At 40.3% G+C, this 22,360-nt stretch overlaps 1 protein-coding gene across 1 annotated transcript in view; it reads right to left on the reverse strand.

Moving 5' to 3' along the window:
* Positions 1 to 4,136: 4,136 nt before the first annotated feature.
* Positions 4,137 to 22,360, reverse strand: part of LOC103001617 (myotubularin-related protein 8) — a 143,745-nt gene continuing 125,521 nt past the window's right edge. Inside the window, exons 13-14 of the mRNA XM_057537639.1 lie at positions 20,648 to 20,688; positions 4,137 to 4,252 (exon numbers count right to left, since the gene is read on the reverse strand). Coding sequence (XP_057393622.1) covers positions 4,137 to 4,252; positions 20,648 to 20,688 — 157 coding nt within the window. The remainder of the gene's footprint in view (positions 4,253 to 20,647; positions 20,689 to 22,360) is intronic.

Consider the following 22,360-nt stretch of genomic DNA (forward strand, 5'->3'; position numbering starts at 1 on the left):
AGCACCCACCTGCCCTCAGGGACAGGAATTCCCCTTATTTCCCGAAGCCTCCTCCAACCACCCTACTTGGGCAGGAACACTAGGGACTTAGTTCAAAGGAAGAGAGAGAAAACCAGGAAGCACGACCAGTCCACTAACACCGTGGCTTGTGTCTCTGCCACATGAGGTTACAGGTGGTCCTGCACATTCTGATGGCAGGAAATTTGTTCATGGTTGCTATGATACTCCTATTAACTCAGCTCTTTTATTTGAATCACCCCTGTAGCATCCCCGAGCTCTCAGGATGCTTCTCTTTTAGATCACACTCCCATACTCAACCCTTTCCACCTAATGCTTAGCACAGTGCCAGGTGAGCCACATTGGAGAAGAACCCAGCCCCAGCCTCCTGAGGTGCTGGAATAAATCTTCCCCATGGAGCCTGGTTCACTCCCCATGCATGGGACCACCTCAGCACATCCCAACAAGGGATCTCCTCATTGCACATAAAGGGAAAAGGCAAATGTTGATAAGCAACACACATTTTACATACCTACACCTACGCCTACACACAAACTTTCACTGGCAAGGATTGCCTGTTTGCCTTAAATTTTCATCACTTAGGGAGTCTTTTAAATCCTTCTCTACAATGAAGCAGTATCCTCCAAGGGACTGTTCTTGGCTTTACAGTAGAAATGGCACCTCATTCCAATACTAAGTTTTCATAAAGAAAAGTCTGCTCCAAGACTATGGCTATTGAGTGAGCCCAGGTAATCATTATTCAGGGCTTGAATGCTCATGGGGGAGAGTTAATCAGCCATTTGCATCTTCCCCAGCATCTGGTAGTTTTACCCAGCATTAACATTTTTTTAAATTTGTAACACATGTAACTGCAAAGGATAAATATCCAAAATATATAAAGGGTGCCAATGGTCAAGAAAGTGTAGTAGAAAAATGGTCATTTCACACAAAGGATTAATATCCAAAATATATAAAGGATGCCAATAATTCTTTTTTTTAATTTTTGGATTTGATTTGATAATACTTTTTTGAGGACTTTCATATCTACCTTCATGAAACGTATTGGTTTATACTTCTTTTTCAAACTGTTTTAACGATTCTGGTTCCTTTGCCTTACTATATACATTTCAGAATATTGACAATATCTCCAAAAATCTTTCTGGAATTTTGATAGGAAATGCATTATATCCATATAACAATTTGAGGAGAACGGACATCTTTACTATATTAAGTTTTCCAATCCATGACTATCTTATGTCTTCCCATTTATTTAGTTTTTTATTTCTTTCAGCAGTGTTTTATAGTTTTCAGCACACAAGACCTATATATATTTTGTTAGATTGTCACTTAAGTATTTCTTTTTTTTTATTAGATTGGTTAGATGGAATGTTTCCTGGTCACATTTTTTTTTTATTGTGGTAAAAAAGACATAACATTAAAATTACCATCTCAACCATTTTTAAGTGTAAAGTTCAGTAGTGTTAGGTATCATTACATTATTGTGCAACAGATCTCTAGAACTCTATTTTGCAACACTGAAACTGTACACTTACTAAACATAAATTCCCTCCTCACCTGCACCCAGACCTTGGCAACCACCCCTCTACTTCCTGTTTTTCTGATTTTGACTACTTTAGATACTTCATAGGAGTGAAATAATACAACAGTTGGCCTTTTATGACTGACTGATTTCACTTAGTATAATATCCTCAAGGTTCTTCCACGTTGTAGCATGTGACAGAATGCCCTTCTTTTTTAAGGCTGCATAATATTCCATTTTGTTGTATATACCAAATATCCTTTATCCATTTCTGTGTCAATGGACATTTGGGTCACTTCTAACTCTTGGCTATTGTGAATAATGCTGTGATTAATGTGGGTATGCGAAAGTTCTTAGAGATATTGAATTATTTTGGATATAAATCTAGAAGTAGGATTGCTGTACCATATGGTAATTCTATATTTAATTTTTTGAAGGACTGCCAAATTATTTTCAACAGTGAGTACATCATTTTATATTCCCACCAGCAATGCACAAAGGTTCCAACTTCTCTAAATCCCTGCTGATTGATCTTTTTTACCATGTTTTTGATAGTAACAATCCTAATGGGTGTGAAGTAGTATCTCACTGTGGTATGATTTGCATTTCCCTTATGATCAGTGATGTTGAAGGCTTATTGTCCTTCTTGTGCTTATTGGCCATCTGTATACCTTCTTTGGAGAAGCGTTTATTTAAGTCCTTTGCCCATTTTTGAGTAGGATTATTTGTTTTTTTGTTGTTGAGCTTTTAGAAGTTCATTATATACTCTGGATATTAACCTCATACTATATATATGACTTGCAAATATTTTCCCATTTTCTAGTTTGACTTTTCACTCTCTTGATAGTACCATTTTTTTGAGGGGGGGGGCACGCCATGCGGGATCTTAGTCCCCTGACCAAGGATTGAACCCATATCCCCTGCAGTGGAAGCATGGAGTCTTAACCACTGGACCACCAGGGAAGTCCCGATAGTACGCTTTCATGCACAAAAGTTTTCAATTGTGATCAAGTCCATTTTACCTAGTTTTTCCTTTTGGTCCACTCTTGGTGTCATATCCAAGAAACCACTGCCAAATCTAATGTTATGAAGATTTTCTCTATGTTTACAAATTTTATAGTCTAGCACCTACATTTAGGTTTTTAATCAATTTTTAGTTAATTTTTGTATTTGGTGTAAGGTAAGGGTCCAACTTCATTCTTTTGCTGTGGATATCCAGTTTTCCCAGTACCATTTGTTGAAAAAACTGTCCTTTCCCCATTGAATGGTCTTGCAACTCTCATTGAAAACCTATTGACTATATATGTGAGGGATTATTTTTAGGCTCGCTATACTATTCCATTGGTCTATATGTCTGTCCATATGCTAGTACACTATTTTGATTACTGTTGAGTTGTAGTAAGCTTTGAAATCAGAAAGTGTGAGTCCTTCAACTTTGTTCTTGTAATTTAAGATTGTTTTCTGGCTAATCAGGATCTCAAGCATTATATTTAGGGGAATGATTATAAACAGTATACACATTTTTGTTTCTGTATCCCTTTTTTCATTACTAGTACATGCAAAAACAATCGATTTTTGTACATTCATCTTGTATCCTGTAATCATGCTGAACTCACCTATTAGTTCTAAAAGGATTTTTACAAAATTGTTATTAGATTCCTTGGGCTTTTGAGCTTATCCATTCAGTATTTTTTTTTTAATTCCTATTATTTTATTTTTCAGTTGTATAATTTCCAATTGGTTCTATGTTTTCAGTTTCTTTTCTGAGTTTTTTCATTTGTAAATGTTTGTTGAAGAATTTTAATGATGGCTATCTAAAATCTTTGTCAGACAATTCTAACATCACTGTTATCTTTCTGTTGATGTCTACTGAATGCTTTTTTCATTTAAGTTGATACTTATTCTTGGTATGATGAGTAATTTTCAACTGAAACTTAAGAAATTTTGGAAATATTGTTATGAGACTCTGGTGCTTATTTAAACCTTTATTTTAGCAAGCTGACTATGACACTGTTCTGGCAGAGGAAATGTGGGTGCTTCTTATTAGTGCCAGGAGGAAACAGAGTTTAAGGTTCCCCACATGGCTTCCACTGACACTCAAGTTGGGGAGGGCCCCCACAGTACTGCTGCATGGGAGTGGGGATTCAAGCACCTCACTAGTGTTATACTGATAGTACCCCAGCTGGAGTGGGCAGACGTACTTCATTACTTCTCCCCATGTAAATTCTAATGATGCCATAGGGTTTGGTCTCATTAATGCTGGGTGGTAGTTAAATTCATGACTCTCCACTAGGCCTCCTTCGATACCATCAAACTGGGGAGAGGGAAAGGTAACTAATTATCAATGAGTGGAGGTGGAAGTCCAGGTTCCCCACATGATCTCTATTGACACTATCAGGAGGAGAGTATCTGGTGGGGATAAAAATCCCAGCTCCTCACTTGACCTTCTCTGACACCACTCTGGGGAGAGGATATAGGGGCACTTGGGTGCTTTGTTACAGCTTGATGAGGGTAGAAATCTAGGCTCTTTACTTGGCCTTTGCTAGATAGGTAGGGCCACAGTTTGTTTTTGTAGTGTTTGACTGGAGGAGAACAGTTATTATCTAACTAAGGCTGCCCATTTTTTGGTCCTTTGGCTAAAGAGGGCAGGCTTCACATGTCTTTTTCTTCTGTCTCCTTGATGTTTCTTGGTTGCCAACTTCTTCAGCTTCAAGTCTAGAATATATAAAGCAAAGAAAACAAAACAAAACAAAAAAACCAAAAACCATGGAACTCACCATTGTGTTTTCCTTTAGTTCTGTGGACCATAGTTGGTCTGCCATCTTCTTTCCAACTTTTGTAGTAGCTTAATGTTTGTTTTATAATATCCAGGGGTTTTAGTTTTACTTAGTGGGAGAAGTAGGGAAAAACATTTCTCCTACATCTTTCCCTTAATAGGTATTTTCTGTTGCTTTTTGGTAACAAAAAAATACCTATCATTGGTGATATCACTGAAAAGGGTGAAGTAGGGATCTCCAAAACTCTGTCCCCTCACTAAAGCAATGATCAAGCAGGCAATAATCAACTTATTTTAAACTTCAAAATCTAAGCGAAAGCTTACAACAATCAGTGGAAGGCTTAATCAAAGAAAAACCTGCTAAATTTTGGTAAGAGAGTATTATAACATATTGACTTACCTGCCTTCCAGTCTCACTCTCCAGCTTACCAGAAACTTTGGGAATGGCAGTTCACATTAACAGTGTGGCTTTCAGGTGCCAGAGGGGACAACACAGACCTTGTTATTAAATTAAATTAAATTGTTATTAAATTATTAAATTAAATTAAATTGTTATTAAATTATTGTGGTTGTATATTTTGACCTCCCTGGTAGCTCCTCCTGGATGAGCTCAGGGGCTCTTTTTGTCCACTTCAGAACTTTTTCAGGGCTAGAGTGGCCTTACTGACATTGTCAAAAAATTTAAAGGCAAATATACCATCCACAGCCACCTGAGGGAAGGGATAATATATGGGGCAAACAGCAGACAGACTGAAAAGCCTAGGAAGAGGCTTGGCAAGGAGATACATGGGAAAATAAGGGCACTGAAAAGCTCCTGTATATACCAGGGAAAGTAGACAGCCAGGTACATGACCAGAGCTGGACACACGTTCAGAAAATATCTGACAAGAACCTAAACTTTCATCTGTTGCTGATTTCTAGGTTCTGCCCAAGCAGAAAGTGATGGTTAAGGAAGTGTTATAAATGATCTGGTTAAGCACTGAAGGTATACACCAATACAGAGTCAATCTGCACAGACAGGAGACTATTTTTATTTTTGGCTTTTAAAGAAATATCTGTCAAATCACTAGTTGACAACTAAGCTAATGGAAAGAGAATTCAGTCATGACTGATGACAATGAATACAGTCTTGACAAAAATAGCTTTCAAAAGCCACTAATCAGAAAACTACAACCCACAACAAGTAGCAACAACAAACTCTAAAGAGGGGAGAGAATCTGATTTCTGGAATTATCACATTATATTATTCAGCTGTCCAGTTTTCAACAAAAAATGAGGCATGGAAGAAAGCAAGAAAGGATGGCCCATTCACAGGAAAAAAGAAACTAATATAAACTGTCCATGAGGAAGCCCAGACATTGGTCTTACTAGGAAAAGACTTTAAATCAATTGTCTTAAATATGCTAAAAGAACTAAAGGGCAAGAGGTAAATGAAATCTCATGAAATAATGAGTATTAATAAAGAGAGAGAAATTATTATAAAAAAAGAACCAGATAGAAATTCTGGAGATGAAAAGTACAATAAGTGAAATGAAAAATTCACTGGAGGTACTCAACAACAGATTTGAGCAGTCAGAAGAATTACTTAACTCAAAGATAGGTTCACTGAAATTACCCACTCTAAGGGGCAGAAAGAAAAACAATAATGAAAAGTGAGGAACATAAGGGACCTGTGGGAGACCATGAGCATACCAACAAACACACAATGACAGTCCCAGAAGGAAAGAAGATAAAGAAAGGGGTAGGAAAAATATTCAAAGACATAACGGCCAAAAAAATCCTAAATTTGATGAAAGATGAATCTGTGCATCTAAAAAGCTCAATAAACAATAAGAAGGATGAATTCAAAGGGATCCACACTGAGAGAGTATTGGGTAAGCAACAAAACAGAAGCTACTCACCACATACAAGGGATCCAGCCGCAATAATATATATTTTTTTTAATTAATTAATTAATTTATTTATTTTTGGCTGTGTTGGGTCTTCGTTTCTGTGCGAGGGCTTTCTCTAGTTGCGGCAAGCGGGGGCCACTCTTCATCGCGGTGCGCGGGCCTCTCACTATCGCAGCCTCTCTTGCTGCGGAGCACAGGCTCCAGACGCGCAGGCTCAGTAGTTGTGGCTCACGGGCCCAGTTGCTCCGCGGCATGTGGGATCTTCCCAGACCAGGGCTTGAACCTGTGTCCCCTGCATTAGCAGGCAGACTCTCAACCACTGCGCCACCAGGGAAGCCCAGCCTCAATAATATTAACAGCTGATTTCTCATTATAAACCATGGAGGACAGAAGGCAGTAGGATAGTGTATTTAAAGTGCTAAAAGAAAAACACCTGTCAATCAAGAATTATGTATCTGGCAGATCTTTCTAAAATGAAGGAGAAATTAAGATATTTCTTGATAAGGCAGAGCTGAAGGAGATCATCATTAGTAGTCTCGAACTATAAGAAAAGCTGTAAAGTAAACTTCAGGCTGAAATTAAAAGACACTATACAGTAAATCTAATCCAAACAAAAAATAAAGAATACCAGTAAAGGCAACTAATTAGATAAATATAAAAGCCAACATTATTGTGTTCTTGGTTCATAATTCTGCTTTTCTTTCCCCTTAAATAACTATGTCTTTGTTAATGGGTATACAATGTACAGAATGTAATTTGTGACAATAACATAAAGAGGGGAATGGAGCTCTATATAAGCAGAGATTTTGTACACTATTGAAGCAAAGTTGGCATGAATTAAAACTAGATTGTTATGAATTTAAGATGTGAATTGTAACTGCCGAGGTTAACGATAAGAGAATAACTAAAATATATACAGAAAAGTAAAGGACAGGAAAATCAAAATGATACACATAAAATTCAATTTAAGACAAAACAAAATAGTAATGGAGAAATTAAGGAACAAAAAAAGGTGGAAGATACAAAGAAAAGAACAGCAAAGTAGCAGAACTCCTCCTACCAGTAATTATTATAAATATAAATGGACTAAACTGTCCAACGACAATGCAAAAGTTGGCAACAGGGATAAAAACATCTGACTACATGCTGTCTTCAAGAGACTCACTTTTTTAAACATCTTTATTGGAATATAATTGCTTTACAATGGTGTGTTAGTTTCTGCTTTATATTTATTTATTTATTTTTATTTTTGGCTGTGTTGGGTCTTCATTTCTGTGTGAGGGCTTTCTCCAGTCGCGGAAAGTGGGGGCCACTCTTCATCGCGGTGCGCGGGCCTCTCACTATCGTGGCCTTTCTTGTTGCGGAGCACAGGCTCCAAACGCGCAGGCTCAGTAGTTGTGGCTCACGGGCCCAGTTGCTCCGTGGCACGTGGGATCTTCCCAGACGAGGGCACGAACCCATGTCCCCTGCATTAGCAGGCAGATTCTCAACCACTGCGCCACCAGGGAAGCCCAGTTTCTGCGTTATAAAAAGTGAATCAGTTACACATATACATATGTCCCCATATCTCTTCCCTCTTGCGTCTCCCTCCCACCCTCCCTATCCCATCCCTCTAGGTGGTCACAAAGCACGGAGCTGATCTCCCTGTGCTATGCAGCTGCTTCCCACTAGCTATTTATTTTACGTTTGGTAGTGTATATATGTCCATGCCACTCTCTCACTTTGTCGCAGCTTACACTTCCCCCTCCCCATATCCTGAAGCCCATTCTATAGTAGGCCTGTGTCTTTATTCCCGTCTTGACACTAGGTTCTTCATGACCATTTTTTTTTTTAGATTCCATATATATGTGTTAGAATATGGTATTTGGTTTCCTCTTTCTCACTTACTTCACTCTGTATGACAGACTCTAGGTCCATCTACCTCACTACAAATAACTCAATATTGTTTCTTTTTATATTTGAGTAATATTCCATTGTATATATGTGCCACATCTTCTTTATCCTTTCATCTGTTGATGGACACTTAGGTTGCTTCCATGTCCTGGTTATTGTAAATAGAGCTGCAATGAACATTTTGGTACATGACTCTTTTTGAATTATGGTTTTCTCAGGGTATATGCCCAGTAGTGGGATTGCTGGGTTGTATGGTACTTCTATTTTAGTTTGTTAAGGAACCTCCACACTGTTCTCCATAGAGGCTGTATCAATTTACATTCCCACCAACAGTGCAAGAGGGTTCCCTTTTCTCCGCACCCTCTCCAGCATTTATTGTTTCTAGATTTTTTGATGATGGCCATTCTGACCGGTGTGAGATGGTATCTCATTGTAGTTTTCATTTGCATTTCTCTAATGATTAATGATGTTGAGCATTCTTTCATGTGTTTGTTGGCAATCTGTATATCTTCTTTGGAGAAATGTCTATTTAGGTCTTCTGCCCATTTTTGGATTGGGCTGTTTGTTTGTTTGTTTGTTTTAAACATCTTTATTGAAGTATAATTGCCTTACAATGGTGTGTTAGCTTCTGCTTTATAACAAAGTGAATCAGTTATACATATACAATATGTTCCCATTTCTCTTCCCTCTTGCATCTCCCTCCCTCCCACCCTCCCCATCCCACCCCTCTAGGTGGTCACAAAGCACAGAGCTGATCACCCTGTGCTATGCGGTTGTTTCCCACTAGTTATCTATTTTACATTTGGTAGTGTATATATGTCCATGACACTCTCTTACCCTGTCACATCTCACCCCACCCCCTCCCCATATCCTAAAGTCCATTCTCTAGTAGGTCTGTGTCTTTATTCCCGTCTTGCCACTAGGTTCTTGATGGCCTTTTTTTTTTCCTTAGATTCCGTATATATGTGCTAGCATACTGTATTTGTTTTTCTCTTTCTGACTTACTTCACTCTGTATGACAGACTCTAACTCCATCCACCTCATTACAAATACCTCCATTTCATTTCTTTTTATGGCTGAGTAATATTCCATTGTATATATGTGCTACATCTTCTTTATCCATTCATCTGTCGATGGACATTTAGGTTGCTTCCATGTCCTGGCTATTGTAAATAGAGCTGCAATGAACATTTTGGTACATGACTCTTTTTGACCTATGGTTTTCTCAGGGTATATGCCCAGTAGTGGGATTGCTGGGTCGTATGGTAGTTCTATTTGTAGTTTTTAAGGAACCTCCATACTGTTCTCCATAGTGGCTGTATCAATTTACATTCCCACTAACAGTGCAAGAGTGTTCCCTTTCCTCCACACTCTCTCCAGCATTTATTGTTTCTAGATTTTTTGATGATGGCCATTCTGACCGGTGTGAGATGATATCTCATTGTAGTTTTGATTTGCATTTCTCTAATGATTAATGATGTTGAGCATTCTTTCATGTGTCTGTAGGCCATCTGTATATCTTCTTTGGAGAAATGTCTATTTAGGTCTTCTGGACATTTTTGGATTGGGTTGTTCATTTTTTTGTTATTGAGCTGCATGAGCTGCTTGTAAATCTTGGAGATTAATCCTTTGTCAGTTGCTTCATTTGCAAATATTTTCTCCCATCCTGAGGGTTGCTTTTGGTCTTGTTTATGGTTTCCTTTGCTGTGCAAAAGCTTTTAAGTTTCATTAGGTCCCATTTGTTTATTTGTGTTCTTATTTCCATTTCTCTGGGAGCTGGGTCAAAAAGAATCTTGCTGTGATGTATGTCATAGAGTGTTCTGCCTATGTTTTCCTCTAAGAGTTTGATAGTGTCTGCCCTTACACTTAGGTCTTTCATCCATTTTGAGTTTATTTTTCTGCATGGTGTCAGGGAGTGTTCTAATTTCATACTTTTACATGTATCTCTCCAATTTTCCCAGCACCACTTATTGAAGAGGCTGTCTTTTCTCCACTGTATATTCTTGCCTCCTTTATCAAAGATAAGCTGACCATATGTGTGTGGGTTTATCTCTGGGCTTTCTATCCTGTTCCATTGATCTATATTTCTGTTTTTGTGCCAGTACCAAACTGTCTTGATTACTGTAGCTTTGTAATATAGTCTGAAGTCAGGGAGCCTGATTCCCCCAGCTCCATTTTTCGTTCTCAAGATTGCTTTGGCTATTCGGGGTCTTTTGTGTTTCCATACAAATTGTGAAATTTTTTGTTCTAGTTCTGTGAAAAATGCCAGTGGTAGTTTGATAGGGATTGCATTGAATCTGTAGATTGCTTTGGGTAGTAGAGTCATTTTCACATTGTTGATTCTTCCAATCCAGGAACATGGTATATCTCTCCATCTATTTGTATCATCTTTAATTTCTTTCATCAGTGTCTTATAATTTTCTGCATACAGGTCTTTTGTCTCCTTAGGTAGGTTTATTCCTAGATATTTTATTCTTTTTGTTGCAATGGTAAACGGGAGTGTTTTCTTAATTTCACTTTCAGATTTTTCGTCATTAGTGTATAGAAATGCAAGAGATTTCTGTGCATTAATTTTGTATCCTGCTACTTTACCAAATTCATTGATTAGCTCTAGGAGTTTTCTGGTAGCATCTTTAGGATACTCTATGTATAGTATCATGTCATCTGCAAATAGTGACAGCTTTACTTCTTCTTTTCCGATTTGTATTCCTTTTATTTCTTTGTCTTCTCTGATTGCTGTGGCTCACACTTCCAAAACTATGTTGAATAATAGTGGTGAGAGTGGGCAACCTTGTCTTGTTCCTGATCTTAGTGGAAATGGTTTCAGTTTTTCACCATTGAGGACAGTGTTGGCTGTGGGTTTGTCATATATGGCCTTTATTATGTTGAGGAAAGTTCCCTCTATGCCTACTTTCTGCAGGGCTTTTATCATAAATGGGTGTTGAATTTTGTCCAAAGCTTTCTCTGCATCTACTGAGATGATCATATGGTTTTTCTCCTTCAATTTGTTAATATGGTGTATCACATTGATTGATTTGCGTATATTGAAGAATCCTTGCATTCCTGGGATAAACCCCACTTGATCATGGTGTATGATTCTTTTAATGTGCAGTTGGATTCTGTTTGCTAGTATTTTGTTGAGGCTTTTTGCATGTATGTTCATCAGTGATATTGGCCTGTGGTTTTCTTTCTTTGTGACATCTTTGTCTGGTTTTGGTATCAGGGTGATGGTGGCCTCGTAGAATGAGTTTGGGAGTGTTCCTCCCTCTGCAATATTTTGGAAGAGTTTGAGAAGGATAGGTGTTAGCTCTTCTCTAAATGTTTGATAGAATTCACCTGTGAAGTCATCTGGTCCTGTGCTTTTGTTTGTTGGAAGGTTTTTAATCACAGTTTCAATTTCAGTGCTTGTGATTGGTCTGTTCATATTTTCTGTTTCTTCCTGGTTCAGTCTTGGCAGTTTCTGCATTTCTAAGAATCTGTCCATTTCTTCCCGGTTGTCCATTTTATTGGCAATTAGTTGCTTGTAGTAATCTCTCATGATCTTTGGTATTTCTGCAGTGTCAGTGGTTACTTCTCCTTTTTCATTTCTAATTCTATTGATCTGAGTCTTCTCCCTTTTTCTCTTGATGAGTCTGGCTAATGGTTTATCAATTTTGTTTATCTTCTCAAAGAACCAGCTTTTAGTTTCATTGATTTTTGCTATTGTTTCCTTCATTTCTTTTTCATTTATTTCTGACCTGATCTTTATAATTTCTTTCCTTCTGCTGGCTTTGGGGATTTTTTTGTTCTTCTTTCTCTAATTGCTTCAGGTGCAAGGTTAGGTTGTTTATTCGAGATGTTTCCTGTTTCTTGAGGTAGGCTTGTATTGCTATAAACTTCCCTCTTAGCACTGCTTTTGCTGCATCCCATAGGTTTTGGGTCGTCGTATTTCCATTGTCATTTGTTTCTAGGTATTTTTTGATTTCCCCTTTGATTTCTTCAGTGACCACTTAGTTATTAAGTAGTGTATTGTGTAGCCTCCATGTGTTTGTATTTTTTACAGATCTTTTCCTGTAATTGATATCTAGTCTCATAGCATTGTGGTCGGAAAAGATACTTGATAAGATTTCAATTTTCTTAAATTTACCAATGCTTGATTTGTGACCCAAGATATGATCTATCCTGGAGAATGTTCCATGAGCACTTGAGAAAAATGTGTATTCTCTTGTTTTTGGGTGGAATGTCCTATAAATATCAATTAAGGCCATCTTGTTTAATGTATCATTTAAAGCTTGTGTTTCCTTATTTATTTTCATTTTGGATGATCTGTCCATTGGTGAAAGTGGGGTGTTAAAGTCCCCTACTATGATTGTGTTGCTGTCGATTTACCCTTTTATGGCTGTTAGTATTTGCCTTATGTATTGAGGTGCTCCTATGTTGGGTGCATAAATATTTACAATTGTTATACCTTCCTCTTGGATCGATCCCTTGATCATTATATATTGTCCTTCTTTGTCTCTTGTAATAGTCTTTATTTTAAAGTCTATTTTGTCTGATATGAGAATTGCTACTCCAGCTTTCTTTTGATTTCCATTTGCATGGAATATCTTTTTCCATCCCCTCACTTTCAGTCTGTATGTGTCTCTAGGTCTGAAGTGGGTCTCTTGTAGAGAGCATATATATGGGTCTTGTTTTTGTATCCATTCAGCCAGCCTGTGTCTTTTGGTGGGAGCATTTAGTCCATTTACATTCAAGGAAATTATCGATATGTATGTTCCTATTCCCATTTTCTTAAATGTTTTGGGTTTGTTATTGTAGGTGTTTTCCTTCTCTTGTGTTTCTTGCCTAGAGAACTTCCTTTAGCATTTGTTGTAAAGCTGGTTTGGTGTTGCTGAACTCTCTCAGCTTTTGCTTGTCTGTAAAGGTTTTAATTTCTCCATCACATCTGAATGAGATCCTTGCTGGGTAGAGTAATCTTGGTTGTAGGTTTTTCTCCTTCATCACTTTAAGTATATCCTGCCACTCCCTTCTGGCTTGCAGAGTTTCTGATGATAGATCAGATGTTAACCTTATGGGGATTCCCTTGTGTGTTATTTGTTGTTTTTCCCTTGCTGCCTTTAATATGTTTTCCTTATATTTAATTTTTGACAGTTTGATTAATATGTGTCCTGGTGTGTTTCTCCTTGGGTTTATCCTGTATGGGACTCTCTGTGCTTCCAGGACTTGATTAACTATTTCCTTTCCCATATTAGGGAAGTTTTCAACTATAATCTCTTCAAATATTTTCTCAGTCCCTTTCTTTTTCTCTTTTTCTTCTGGGACCTCTATAATTCGAATGTTGGTGCATTTAATGTTGTCCCAGAGGTCTCTGAGACTGCCCTCAGTTCTTTTCATTCTTTTTTCTTTATCGTGCTCTGCAGTAGTTATTTCCACCATTTTATCTTCCAGGTCACTTATCCTTTCTTCTGCCTCAGTTATTCTGCTATTGATCCCATCTAGAGTATTTTTAATTTCATTTATTGTGTTTTTCATCATTGCTTGGTTCCTCTTTAGTTCTTCTACATCCTTGTTAAATGTTTCTTGCATTTTGTCTATTCTATTTCCAAGATTTTGGATCATCCTTACTATCATTATTCTGAATTCTTTTTCAGGTAGACTACCTATTTCCTCTTCATTTGTTAAGTCCAGTGTGTTTTGACCCTGCTCCTTCATCTGCTGTGTGTTTTTCTGTCGTCTCATTTTGCTTATCTTACTGTGTTTGGTGTCTCCTTTTCTCAGGTTGCAGATTCGTAGTTCCCGTTGTTTTTGGTATCTGTCCCCAGTGGCTAAGGTTGGTTCAGTGGGTTGTGTAGACTTCCTGGTGGAGGGAACTAGTGCCTGAGTTCTGGTGGATGAGGCTGGATCTTGTCTTTCTGGTGGGCACGTCCACGTCTGGTGGTGTGTTTTGGGGTGTCTGTGGCCTTATTATGATTTTAGGCAGCCTCTCTGCTAATGGATGGGGCTGTGTTCCTGTCTTGCTAGTTGTTTGGCATAGGGTGTTCAGCACTGTAGCTTGCTGGTCCTTGAGTGATTCTGGGTCTTGATGTTGAGGTGGAGATCTCTGGGAGATTTTTGCCGTTTGGTATTACGTGGAGCTGGGAGGTCTCTTGTGGACCAGTGTTCTGAAGTTGGCTCTCCCACCTCAGAGGCACGGCCCTGATGCCTGGCTGGAGCACCAAGAGCCTTTCGTCCACACGGCTCAGAGTAAAAGGGAGAAAAAATAGAAAGAAAGAAAGAAAGAGGCTATAATATAGTGAAGTAAAATAAAGCTATTATAAAGCAAAGCTATACAGACAAAATCTCACCCAGAAGCATGTACAGTTACACTCACAAAAAAAGGAAAAGGGGAAAAATTAATATATCCTGCCCCCAACGTCCACCTCCTGAATTTGGGATGATTCGTTGTCTATTCAGATATTCAACAGATGCATCACATCAAGTTGTTTGTGGAGTTTTAATCCGCTGCTTCTGAGGCTGCTGGGAGAGATTTCCCCTTCTCTTCTCTGTTCGCACAGCTCCTGGGGATCAGGTTTGGATTTGGACCTGCCTCTGCGTGCAGGTCGCCTGAGGGCGTCTGTTCCCCGCCCAGACAGGACGGGGTTAAAGGAGCAGCTGCTTCGGGGGCTGTGGCTCACTCAGGCCGGGAGGAGGGAGGGGTACGGGGGAGGCGGGGCGAGCCTGCGGCGTCAGAGGCCGGCGTGACGTTGCAGCAGCCTGAGGCGCGCCGTGCGTTCTCCCGGGGAAGTTGTCCCTGGATCACGGGACCCTGGCAGTGGCAGGCTGCACAGGCTCCCGGGAGGGGCGGTGTGGAGAGTGATCTGGGCTCGCACACAGGTGTTTTGGAGGTGGCAGCAACAGCCCCAGCGTCTCACGCCCGTCTCTGGGGTCCGTGCTGATAGCCGTGGCTCGCGCCAGTCTCTGGAGTTCATTTAGGCGGCGCTGTGAATCCCCTCTCCTCGCGCACCAGGAAACAAAGAGGGAAGAAAAAGTCTCTTGCCTCTTCGGCAGCTGCAGACTTTTTCCCGATCTCTCTCCCAGCCAGTTGTGGTGCGCTAACCCCTTCAGGCTGTGTTCACGCCGCCAACCCCAGTCCTCTCCCTGCCATCCGACCGAAGCTGAGCCTCAGCTCCCAGCCCTGCCCACCCCGGCGGGTGAGCAGACAAGGCTCTCGGGCTCCTGAGTGCTGCTGGGCGCTGAGCCTCTGTGCGAGAATCTCTCCATTTTTCCTCTGCGCCCCTGTCGCTGTGGGATCCGCGCTGATAGCCACAGCTTGCGCCCATCTCTGGAGCTTGTTTAGGCGTCGCCCTGAATCCCCTCTCCTCGCACACCAGGAAACAAAGAGGGAAGAAAAAGTCTCTTGCCTCTTCGGCAGCTCCTGACTTTTTCCAGGTCTCCCTCCCAGCCAGCTGTGGTGCACTAACCCCTTCAGGCTGTGCTCACGCCGCCAACCCCAGTCCTCTCCCTGCAATCTGCCCGAAGCCCGAGCCTCAGCTCCCAGCCCCGCCCACCCCAGCGGGCGAGCAGATAAGCCTCTCGGGCTGGTGAGTGCTGCTCGGCACTGCTCCTCTGTGCGGGAATCTCTATGCTTTGCCCTCCGCACCCCTGTGGCTGCGCTCTCCTCCGTGGCTCCGAAGCTTCCCCCCTCTGCCACCCACAGTCTCTGCCCACGAAGGGGCTTCCTAGTGCGTGGAAATCTTTCCTCCTTCACAGCTCCCTCCCACTGGTGCAGGTGCCATCCCTATTCTTTTGTCTCTGTTATTTCTTTTTTCTTTTGCCCTACCCAAGTACGGGGGTAGTTTCTTGCCTTTTGGGAGGTCTGACGTTTTCTGCCAGCATTCAGTTGGTGTTCTGTAGGAGCAGTTCCACGTGTAGATGTATTTCTACTGTATCTGTGGGAAGGAAGGTGATCTCCGCGTCTTACTCTTCCGCCATCTTCTCTCCTCCCTCTGCTTTTTTGATATTGAGCTGCATGAGCTGCTTGTAAATCTTGGAGATTAATCCTTTGTCAGTAGCTTCATTTGCAAATATTTTCTTCCATTCTGAGGGTTGTCTTTTCGTCTTGTTTATGGTTTCCTTTGCTGTGCAAAAGCTTTTAAGTTTCATTAGGTCCCATTTGTTTATTTTCCTTTTTATTTCCATTTCTCTAGGAGGTGGGTCTGGCTGTGATTTATGTCATAGAGTGTTCTGCCTATGTTTTCCTCTAAGAGTTTGATAGTGTCTGGCCTTACATTTATGACTTTAATCCATTTTGAGTTTATTTTTGTGTATGGTGTTAGGGAATGTTCTAATATCATACTTTTAAATGTACCTGTCCAGTTATCCCAGCACCACTTATTGAAGAGGCTGTCTTTTCTCCACTGTATATTCTTGCCTCCTTTATCAAAGATAAGGTGACCATATGTGGCTGGCTTTATCATTGGGCTTTCTATCCTCTTCCATTGATCTATATTTCTGTTTTTGTGCCAGTACCATACTGCCTTGATTACTGTAGCTTTGTATATATAGTCTGAAGTCAGGGAGCATGATTCCACAAGCTCTGTTTTTCTTTCTCAAGATTGCTTTGGCTATTCGGGGTCTTTTGTTATTCCATACAAATTGTGTAATTTTTTGTTCTAGTTCTGTGAAAAATGCCAGTGGTAGTTTGATAGGGATTGCATTGAAACTGTAGTTTGCTTTGGGTAGTATACTCATTTTCACAATATTGATTCTTCCAATCCAAAAACATGGTGTAACTCTCCATCTATTTGTATCATCTTTAATTTCTTTCATCAGTGTCTTATAATTTTCTGCATACAGGTCTTTTGTCTCCTTGGGGAGGTTTATTCCTAGGTATTTTATTCTTTTTGTTGCAATGGTAAATGGGAGTGTTTCTTTAATTTTACTTTCAGATTTTTCATCATTAGTGTAGAGGAATGCTAGAGACTTTTGTGCATTAATTTTGTACAATGCTACTTTACCAAATTCATTGATTCGCTCTAGCAGTTTTCTGGTAGCATTCTTAGGATTCTCTATGTATAGTATAAAGTCATCTGCAAACCGTGACAGCTTTACTACTTCCTTTTTGATTTGGACTCCTTTTATTTCTTTTTCTTCTCTGATTGCTGTGGCTAAAACTTCCCAAACTATGTAGAATAATAGTGGAGAGAGTGGGCAGCCTTGTCTTGCTCCTGATCTTAGTGGACATGGTTTCAGTTTTTCACCACTGAGGATGATGTTGGCTGTGGGTTTGTCATATATGGCCTTTATTATGTTGAGGAAAGATCCCTCTATGCATACTTTCTGCAGGGTTTTTATCATAAATCAGTGTTGAATTTTGTCGAAAGCTTTCTGTGCACCTATTGAGAAGATCATATGGTTTTTCTCCTTCAATTTGTTAATATGGTGTATCACATTGATTGATCTGCGTATATTGAAGAATCTTTGCATTCCTGGGATAAACCCCACTTGATTATGGTGATTGATCCTTTTAATGTGCTGTTGGATTCTGTTTGCTAGTATTTTGTTGAAGATTATTGCATCTTTGTTCATCACTGATATTGGCATGTAGTTTTCATTCCATGTGACATCTTTGTCTGGTTTTGGTATCAGGGTGATGGTGGCCTCGTAGAATGAGTTGGGGAGTGTTCCTCCCTCTGCAATATTTTGGAAGAGTCTGAGAAGGATAGGTGTTAGCTCTTCTCTAAATGTTTGATAGAATTCACCTGTGAAGCCATGTGGTCCTGGGCTTTTGTTTGTTGGAAGGTTTTTAATCACAGTTTCAATTTCAGTGCTTGTGATTGGTCTGTTCATATTTTTTCTTTCTTCCTGGTTCAGTCTCGGCAGGTTGTGCATTTCTAAGAATCTGTCCATTTCTTCCAGGTTGTCCATTTTATTGGCATAGAGTTGCTTGTAGTAATCTCTCATCATCTTTTGTATTTCTACAGTGTCAGTGGTTACTTCTCCTTTTTCATTTCTAATTCTATTGATTTGAGTCTTCTCCCTTTTTCTCTTGATGAGTCTGGCTAATGGTTTATCAATTTTGTTTATCTTCTCAAAGAACCAGCTTTTAGTTTCATTGATTTTTGCTATTGTTTCCTTCATTTCTTTTTCATTTATTTCTGATCTGATCTTTATGATTTCTTTCCTTCTGCTAGCTTTGGGGTTTTTTTTGCTCTTCTTTCTCTAATTGCTTTAGGTGCAAGTTTAGGTTGTTTATTTGAGATGTTTCCTGTTTCTTGATGTAGGCTTGTATTGCTATAAACTTCCCTCTAAGAACTGCTTTTGCTGCATCCCATAGGTTTTGGGTCGTCATGTTTCCACTGTCATTTGTTTCCAAGTATTTTTTTGATTTCCTCTTTGATTTCTTCAGTGATCTCTTGGTTATTAAGTAGTATATTGTTTAGCCTCGATGTATTTGTATTTTTTACAGATTTTTTCCCCTGTAATTGATATCTAGTCTCATAGCATTGTGGTCGGAAAAGATACTTGATAGGATTTCAATTTTCTTAAATTTACCAAGGCTTGATTTGTGACCCAAGATATGTTCTATCCTGGAGAATGTTCCATGAGCACTTGAGAGGAATGTGTATTCTGTTGTTTTAGGATGGAATGTCCGATAAATGTCAATTAAGTCCATCTTGTTTAAAGTATCATTTAAAGCCTGTGTTTCCTTATTTATTTTCATTTTGGATGATCTGCCCACCGGTGAAAGTGGGAAGTTAAAGTCCCCTACTATGATCGTGTTACTGTTGATTTCCCATTTTATGGCTGTTAGCATTTGCCTTATGTATTGAGGTGCTCCTATGTTGGAGGCATGAATATTTACAATTGTTATATCTTCTTCTTGGATCGATCCGTTGATTATTATGTAGTGTCCTTCTTTGTCTCTTGTAACAGTCTTTATTTTAAAGTCTATTTTGTCTGATATGAGAATTGCTACTCCAGCTTTCTTTTGATTTCCATTTGCATGGAATATCTTTTTCCATCCCCTCACTTTCAGTCTGTATGTTTCCCTAGGTCTGAAGTGGGTCTGCTGTAGACAGAGTATATACGGGTCTTGATTTTGTATCCATTCAGCCAGTCTGTGTCTTTTGGTGGGAGCATTTAATCATTTTACATTTAAGGTAATTATCAATATGTATGTTCCTATTCCCATTTTCTTAATTGTTTTGGGTTAGTTATTGTAGGTCGTGTCCTTCTCTTGTGTTTCCTGCCTAGAGAAGTTCCTTTAGCATTTGTTCTAAAGCTGGTTTGGTGGTGCTGAATTCTCTCAGCTTTTGCTTGTCTGTTAAGGTTTTAATTTCTCCATCAAATCTGAAGGAGATCCTTGCTGGGTAGAGTAATCTTGGTTGTAGGTTTTTCTCCTTCATCACTTTAAATATGTCCTGCCACTCCCTTCTGGCTTGCAGTTTCTGCTGAAAGTTCAGCTGTTAACCTTATGGGGATTCCCTTGTGTGTTATTTGTTGTTTTTCCCTTGCTGCTTTTAGTATTTTTTCTATATATTTAATTTTTGACAGTTTGATTAATATGTGTCTTGGCGTGTTTCTCCTTGGATTTATCCTGTATGGGACTCTGTGCTTCCTGGACTTGATTAACCATTTCCTTTCCCATATTAGGGAAGTTTTCAACTATAATATCTTCAAATATTTTCTCAGTCCCTTTCTCTCTTCTTCTTCTGGGAACCCTATAATTCGAATGTTGGTGCATTTAATGTTGTCCCAGAGGTCTCTGAGACTGTCCTCAGTTCTTTTCATTCTTTTTTCTTTATTCTGCTCTGCAGTAGTTATTTCCACTCTTTTATCTTCCAGGTCATTTATCCGTTCTTCTGCCTCAGTTATTCTGCTAACGATCCCTCCTAGAGTATTTTAAATTTCATTTATTGTGTTGTTCATCGTTGCTTGTTTACTCTTTAGTTCTTCTAGGTCCTTGTTAAATGTTTCTTGCATTTTGTCTATTCTATTTCCAAGATTTTGGATCATCTTTACTATCATGATTCTGAATTCTTTTTCAGGTAGACTTCTATTTCCTCTTCATTTGTTAGGTCTGGTGGGTTTTTGCCTTGCTCCTTCATCTGCTGTGTGTTTTTCTGTCATCTCATTTTGCTTAACTTACTGTGTTTGGGGTCTCTTTTTTGCAGGCTGCAGGTTCATAGCTCCCGTTGTTTTTGGTGTCTGCCCTCAGTGGCTAAGGTTGGTTCAGTGGGTTCTGTAGGCTTCCTGGTGGAGGGGACTAGTGCCTGTGTTCTGGTGGATGAGGCTGGATCTTGTCTTTCTGGTGGGCACGTCCACGTGTGGTGGTGTATTTTGGGGTGTCTGTGGCCTTATGATTTTAGGCAGCCTCTCTGCTAATGGATGGGGCTGTGTTCCTGTCTTGCTAGTTGTTTGGCATAGGGTGTTCAGCACTGTAGCTTGCTGGTCGTTGAGTGAAGCTGGGTCTTGCAATTGAGATGGAGATCTCTGGGAGATTTTCACCATTTGATATTACGTGATGCTGGGAGGTCTCTTCTGGACCAGTGTGTTGAACTTGGCTCTCCCACCTCAGAGGCACTGCTCTTACGCCTGGCTGGAGCACCAAGAGCCTTTTGGCCACACGGCTCAGAATAAATGGGAGGAAAAAAAGAAAGAAAGAAAGAAAGAAGATAAAATAACATAAAATAAAATAAAATAATTAAAATATAAAATAAGAAAATATTAAGATTTTCAAAAAGTAAAAAAACCCAAAAAACAAAAAAAACTGACGGGCAGAACCCTAGGACAAATGGTAAAAGCAAAGCTATACAGACAAAATCACACACAGTAGCATACACATACATACTCACAAAAAGAGAAGAAGGGAAAAAATATATGTATCTTTGCTCCCAATGTCTACATCCTCAATTAATGATGATTCATTCTCTATTCAGGTATTCCACAGATGCAGGGTACATCAAGTTGACTGTGGAGATTTAATCCTGTGCTCCTGCGGTTGCTGGGAGAAATTTCCCTTTTTCTTCTTTGTTCACACAGCTGCCAGGGTTCAGCTTTGGATTTGGACCCGCCTCTGCATGTAGGTCGCCTGAGGGCATCTGTTCTTTGCTCAGACAGGATGGGGGTAAAGAGCAGCTGATTTAGGGGCTCTGGCTCACTCAGGCCAGGGAGAGGGAGGGGTATGGAGTGCTGGGCGAGCCTGCGGCAGCAGAGGCCGGCATGACATTGCAACAGCCTGAGGCGTGCTGTGTGTTCTCCTGGGGAAGCTGTGCCTGGATCAACGAACCCTGGCAGTGGCGGGCTGCACAGGCTCCTGGGAGGGGATGTGTGGATAGTGACCTGTGCTTGTACACAGGCTTTTGGGTGGCGGCAGCAGCAGCCTTAGCGTACCATGCCCGTCTCTGGGGTCCGCATTGATAGCCTCGGCTTGCGCCCATCTCTGGAGCTCCTTTAAGCGGTGCTGTTAATCTCCTCTCCTCACGCACCAGGAAACAAAGAGGCAAGAAAACGTCTCTTGCCTCTTTGGCAGCTCCAGACTTTTTCTCGGACTCCCTCCCAGCTAGCTGTGGCGCACTTACCCCTTCAGGCTGTGTTCACGCGGCCAACCCCAGTCCTCTCCCTAGGATTCGACTGAAGCCCAAGCCTCAGCTGCCGGCCCCCACCCATCCCGGCGGTGAGCAGACAAGCCTCTTGGGCTGGTGAGTGCTGGTCGGCACTGATCCTCTGTGCGGGAATCTCTCCACTTTGCCCTCCGCACCTCTGTTGCTGCACTCTCCTCCGTGGCTCCGAAGCTCCCCACCTCCGCCACCCACAGTCTCCACCCACGAAGTAGCTTCTTAGTGTGTGGAAACCTTTCTTCCTTCACAGCTCCCTCCCACTGGTGCAGGTCCCATCCCTATTCCTTTGTCTCTGTTTTTTCTTTTCTCTTTTGCCCTACCCAGGCCTTTTGAGAAGTCTGAGGTCTTCTTCCAGCGTTCAGTAGGTGTTCTGTAGGAGCTGTTCCACATGTAGATGTATTTCTGATACATTTGTGGATAGGAAGGTGATCTCCACGTCTTACTCTTCTACCATCTTGAAGCTCCTCCCCCAAGAGACTCACTTTTGATTCAAAGTGAAATACTTGACTGAAGAGAAAAAGATATTCCATGCAAAGAGTAAACAAAAGAGAGCTGGTGCAGCTGTACTAATAAAGACAAAATAGGCATTAAGTCAAAAATTGTTACAAGAGACAAAGAAGGACATTATGTATTCACAAAAGAATAAATTCATCAAGAATATATAAATTATAATCACATAAGC

This window comes from Balaenoptera acutorostrata, chromosome X, assembly GCF_949987535.1.
Source record: "Balaenoptera acutorostrata chromosome X, mBalAcu1.1, whole genome shotgun sequence".
Lineage (NCBI taxonomy): Eukaryota > Metazoa > Chordata > Mammalia > Artiodactyla > Balaenopteridae > Balaenoptera > Balaenoptera acutorostrata.